The sequence below is a fragment of the Stigmatopora nigra genome, chromosome 1 (genome assembly GCF_051989575.1).
Source record: "Stigmatopora nigra isolate UIUO_SnigA chromosome 1, RoL_Snig_1.1, whole genome shotgun sequence".
In the NCBI taxonomy this organism is placed as follows: Eukaryota; Metazoa; Chordata; class Actinopteri; order Syngnathiformes; family Syngnathidae; genus Stigmatopora; species Stigmatopora nigra.
This window is the reverse complement of record NC_135508.1, coordinates 10479992-10485991: the sequence shown is the minus strand read 5'-3', so window position 1 is coordinate 10485991 and position 6000 is coordinate 10479992. Positions and strand designations below refer to the sequence as shown.

Below are 6000 nucleotides of genomic sequence, written 5' to 3'. Positions count from 1 at the left end.
TACTGTAAGTGAATATGAGTGTAAATAATTGCTTACTTGCACGTGGCCTTAAAATAATTGTTGAGTAGCTACAATTCCCGGTTGCTCACCTAGAATCAGATGGCTCAACGGACAAAAGTGGTACATATACAAATTTGGATGCTCTCATTTTATTGTGAAGTTGTACCTACTCAAAGTATTTTAGAATGTATATCTCATCTCATTTTATGAACCGCTTTATCCCCTCTAGGGTCATGGGGGTGCTGGAGCCTATCCCAGCTGACTCCGGGCCACATGTGGGGGACACACCCTGAATCGGTGGCCAGCCAATCGCAGAGCACAAGGAGACAAACAACCATTCACACTCACACTCATATCTTTGGGCAATTTCAAGTGTCCAATTAGCCTACCATGCATATCTTTGGAATTTGGGAGGAAACTGGAGTACTTGGAGAAAACCCACGCAGGCCCGGGGAGAACGTGCAAACTCCACACAGGTGGACCACCCTGGATTTGAACCCAGCTCTCCCACTCACCTGCCGGGCCACCCAATGTTTAATATATTTACTGTATAAGTTCCGCGACATTACTGGAAGTGTGTGATGACACACCCACATTTCAACATTGGAGTATTTTGCACATCAGCTGTTGGCAAGCTTGCGTGCCAAGGCACATCCAGCTGGTATTACCAAACATGCTCAGCCAAATTTGTTATCCCGCTCAGTCCGCCCCCATACTGTCTCAGTTCCTCCCCCTCTTTATCATGTACACATTCGCCCCCATGTTCTTTGAGGAAGTAAATTCGGGCAACATCTGGCCAAGTTTATGAGAGCTCGAGAGAAATACTAGAGCATAAAAACTGGGGAAAACTTCAAGAGTCTATTGTTGAGATGGCCATTAGTGGCGGTGAAACTTTAATCTTGTGAAAATAGCTATTGTTGCACTCCATCTGACCACTAAACACTGTCAATGTCAAAGTTATTGACATTATTTCACATGAAACACACCTCATAGTTCCTGTGAAAGCAATGTTTATTAAAACATCAGGAAACACAGCTGACCACTGCAAAACACTCTGGAAAAAGTCAAGGGCTGATACCGTGACCTCACCACAAACATGGCAAGAGTAGCACTAAACCACCCACACAAATATAGGCAGATATTTTTTTAAGTATACTTTGTTCCAGCAGAGCATTTAGAACAATGAAAATAAAGATTTGTAAAGTCAGTTAAAAATACTGTGAAAGGTTTTGTTATTGTCATGAACTCAAGAAACCTTTTCTTTCCAAAATTTTCTTCCCTTGGTCTGTCTTTTCCAGTTGCAGATGCCAATGATAACTTTGAATCCCAGTGTGACCCATTGTTTAATTTTGACTTTTATTATTCCGTTCAATTCAGCTCAAAAAGTGGAGAATTGATGGCATAAGGAAGGTTTCCAACACCCAATTTAGAATTTTGACTTTAAGATTTTAAAAGTTGTTCCTTGATATTATGCACCACACACGAGAAACACACACACAAACGAATGCAACACAACTTTTTAAAACCATTAACAATGGCACTCAAATCAAACGATGCAAAAAAAACCAAAAAAATCATCAAAGAAAACATATTTTTGTCAGCTTCAATCAAGCAAACATGAGAGTCCAAGAAAGCCTGTGTCAGTTTGTTGTCCACCTTTTGAACATGAATGATTCTGATCCAGTCCAATATCAGAAGCATCCATTTGCAAAATTGGGTATCTCCATTGGCACATTATAGTGAAAAAGTCTTGCTCAGTGCGAATGTATGAGGTCCATGTTAAGATAGTCACGAAAGTTTAATATTTTAAGGTAGAAGTAAAGACATTTACTAGTGTCCATATGTCCAGTGGCACCAGAGGTAAATAGGTGATTCCCATTGGTCCGGCTTGGCTACATTCTTATCGAACGTGGGGTGTCAATTGTCGTTTTATTGAAATCCAGAATTTTAAACTGAATATTGAGTTCTATCCACAGTTACACACCGACTGTAACCAGCTGGATATAAAGGCAGGGGGCCACATTACACCAAGGCCATCGTTGATGACTGACACGCCCCCGCATTAGAGTCTTGGCATTTGGTCAGTGAAGAGGAAGACAACATTTGGAGCTTATCAGAAGTGCTCAGAAGTGGTGAGCTCTGAAATGTGCCTGATGTGGTGGTAACGGTGACGTAGGTGGGGGAAGCAACGGTATTCAGAATGCACCACTGGAGCTGCTGCACCTCCTGATACCTGGTTGTCCAGGCAGCTGTTGACAGAAAAAGCATGAAAACGTATTAATGTGAGAGCTCAAATACCAAGATAAAAACAATAACACAAAAAGATGATGAAGTGTCAGAATAGATAGTAGTATGACAGTTCATTAAAGTAAGCAGTTGTTTTGAATACTTTTCTTTTCATACGTTACATAAACATTGCTTGATAGTGGACAAATAAAAGCTCAATGTCTCATATCAGGCTATGCATTTCTACTTTTTTTTAGTGGTGTGCTCATTAATGTCTGGCACACCTCCAAAGCTCATTAAGAACGTTCTAAATAGAGTGGCAGCATTCCAAATAGCAAGTGCTCATTAATTTTAAAAAAAGTGTGGGGGACTCAATTTGGACTATTCAAACAGTACATCAGACTTCAACAACTCCCCTATCCCCTACTTAATACTGTTAAAAGAAACCGTATGCGCATTTATCCCGTTGAATATGCCTCATTACCTCAGGGCCCCAATTAACATTGAAATCATTATTATTAGTCACACTCATTTTAGTATTGCAGACCAGGAATACAAATAAGGTAGAATGCGGAAGAGAACACACTAGACGATAACCAGAAAGATTCAAACAATCCAGAGAACAGCCTTAATGTATTGTTCGCAAAGATGGACCACACACACAATGATTATAATCTGATTGAACATTCATAAGAAATACATAAACCCTTACTGCAAATAAAGTACCATCATTTGTTCTATCATTCATAGGTCTGTGGGTGCATGTGAATGTACAGTAAATGTGTATAAACCATATCATGAGTTAGTTTGTTCAAGTTTGGGAGTCAGACTCAAGTTTCTCTGCTGTCGTCTACACTTAAGTTAATGATTTGGGGGTGGGGGTGGAGGCAACATAGAATCAACAAATATGATTCCCAGCAGACCATAATAGAGAGCACGACCCTGCCTTTTGATGTGCTGCAATACTGTTCCTCTTTCTTCTCTATCAACACCTCTCTACCACCACACGATGGATGAATTCACTACACAAACTCATGCCTGCATCCATGATTGTAATGAGAAAACCAGTCACAGTGTGGGCCTGCTGCTTATTTTTTATTGGTGCTATACAAACTGAATTAGCATGTGGCCAATCAGGGATTTATCAAGCAAACGTATGAGCCTGGTACTATAATTAACGTATCCGTGGGTACATGCTCATTGACCACAGCCTAAACTGTTTAATGAGACCGAGTTTAAGAGCTGTATCATATAATTGTCTTTCCAAAAAAATGTTTTGATGGCCTATCTTGACAATTGGCATTTATTTAACAATATGGTCATTATGGTAAATGATGTTTTTAATGTGGCGGACAAATGAATTTAAGAGAACTAAGAGGCATTTTTTGATTACATTAAATAGCTCACTGAAGCAAAGGTTAAATTCATATCATATGCCAAGTTCTCTCCATTTGGTTACAATAGATCTGACCATAGTATGCTGCTGTCCTAACGGCTTTTAACCCTTTCTGCAGTGATAGTCAATTACTACTTTATTCTTCCTTTGTTTGTAAATTGCTTTGAATTGTGGCATGTTACCTCAGCTTTTTCTAATCTTTTCACCCACATTCATTTTGTCAGATGGGTTCTATTACATTGATTTTTTTTTTTTTAAAACACAGATCTGAAGGTCACCCGACTTGACTGTGACCAGAGCAAATGGAAACAGATTTCTCGACAAATGTGATTAGCCACAGACAGTTAATTTGGAATTCAACAATGGATTCAATACCTTTCTCATGCAAGGCCTGGTAAAAAATACAATCATCATTAAAACATGCATTCTAGGTCTACTCAGTCTGTAAGCTAAACATTACCATACTCAAGATTTTTGCTGGTATGATTGGAACTGGGTGAGCATTCTTCTTCAATACAATTTAGGGGCTGCCACAGGCGGCGGTTAATGAGCATCCATTGGCATAAAGGTCAACAAATTTACGAGGAGACAGACAACCATTCACACTCACACTCATATCTCGGGGCAATTTAGAGTGTTCAATCAGCTTACCCTGCATGTTTTTGTAATATAGGAGGAAACCGAAGTACCCAGAGAAAACCCATGCAAGCCCAGGGAGAACATGCAAAATCCACACAGGAGGACCGACCTGGGATTGAACCCAGAACCACAGAACTGTGAGCACGACGCGCTAACCATTCAGCCGCCAAAATAAAAACAAGTCCAATGTCACAATGCATTCATATAACATTCTAAATGAGGCCTAGAGTGGGTCATCCAGGAAAGAGCATACATCTCAGGAACAAAGGCTTCAAGACTTTACTATAGCTATTATTTCATTTCTCATTTTTGCTACTCTCTTTTTCTTACTTCCTGATTTTTACAACTTCCTCCTAGATGGGGCTGCAGCTCTAACCCAAACAAAAGTAAATTTTTTTAGTTATTGGCCCTCATGGCATGTAATGGAGAATCAAGCTAATTATCCCTACAGCTGTTTTCACTTGCTTTTTATGTAAGCAATACCTGGCTGATCCAGAGAGCAACAGTGAGGCCCTTCTTAGCGCTCCAGGCCTTCAGGCTGGCTGAAATTAGAGTGCAAAATGCCAGATTTGCGTCTAGCCCTGGCCCAATACTGCCCATATGTACCCCAGCGCTCATCTCCGAGCATACTTGTTCTAAATAAAGTCAAGCTGACACGCACCCGTGACATCAAAATGCTGCTTTTGATCCCTTCGAAACTCCCCAAATTGTCCTTTTAAAGTTTAGAAATGGGACTGATAAATGATTAAATCACCTTGAATTTAAGTGCTCATTTTCTTCTACTTAGTTGCAATTATGTTTCTTATTAATGGATGATGTGAATGAGGATGTGGCTCAAACTAAATTGGAACCATCTCCTGGTGTCATACATAGAAGTGGGAAGAAAGCACAAACCCGGACTGGAATGGAGAAGGTGGACATAGAGAGGTAAAAGCAGAAAGCAGTATTTTTGGGGATAGTTGGGGGGTAAGATGGGAAAGAAAACAATCCCTCACAGGCTAATTATAATACTTTCCTTTATCAGACCAAACATGAAAGGGGAAAGCAAGCGTGAGTAAGCGTTCGATATATCAGATGGTGAGATATTGACGAGCCCATAGACGATGGCTACCATTAGGACATTCAGGAAAACACATTTACATTGTAGTTAAAGACAATATTCAATTTGGATACCATAGGGTGAAGTTGACTGTTCATGTGAAAGCTCCATGGTTTTCAGAAAGAGGAGGCAATATTTCCTTGTCCAGTATTTCTACACCAAATCAAATTCGTATCTGTTTGTAATCCTTTGAGAAATGACAGTGGCTTGTGTGGAATAGTGAGGAAATTCATCATAATAATGATACAGGTGGATTTTACTTAGCGAGTTGTTTCATATATTTTGTGCACGACTACAAACCTTTCTGAACTTGTTTTTGCATGATGCAGTCCGAAGAAAAAATACCAGCAAACTAAGTGCGAATAGTAAACACATGCATGTAAAAATCACAAAGATATAGGTGCCAGACTGCAAAACAGATAAAAAGTGTTATTGGTCGGGTAAATTCATTTATTGCTGAATTTACCCTGAGGCCAAAAACAAAAAAGTATAATGTTCATACAGGTCTTAAATAGAGGTTTGTGCATCAGCAATAAAACATGCTAAAAGGTGCATGGAATTCTCTGTCTTCACTCCTAAATTCCTCTCTTTTCCTCCCCCACTGTGTCTCTTGATTTCTCTCTTAAAAGTTCACCTTGGA

The 6000-nt window shown here is 39.6% G+C and overlaps 1 protein-coding gene across 6 annotated transcripts in view; it reads right to left on the bottom strand.

Moving 5' to 3' along the window:
- Nucleotides 1-993: 993 nt before the first annotated feature.
- The window catches only part of LOC144201440 (ERC protein 2-like), an 88049-nt gene continuing 83042 nt past the window's right edge, over nt 994-6000 (bottom strand). For all 6 annotated transcript variants that reach the window (XR_013327343.1, XM_077724094.1, XM_077724066.1 and 3 more), the window contains one exon: nt 994-2249. Coding sequence is in view for 4 of the 6 variants with exons in the window: in XM_077724066.1 (XP_077580192.1) it covers nt 2196-2249 (54 nt within the window). In the remaining 2 variants the exon portion in view is untranslated. The remainder of the gene's footprint in view (nt 2250-6000) is intronic.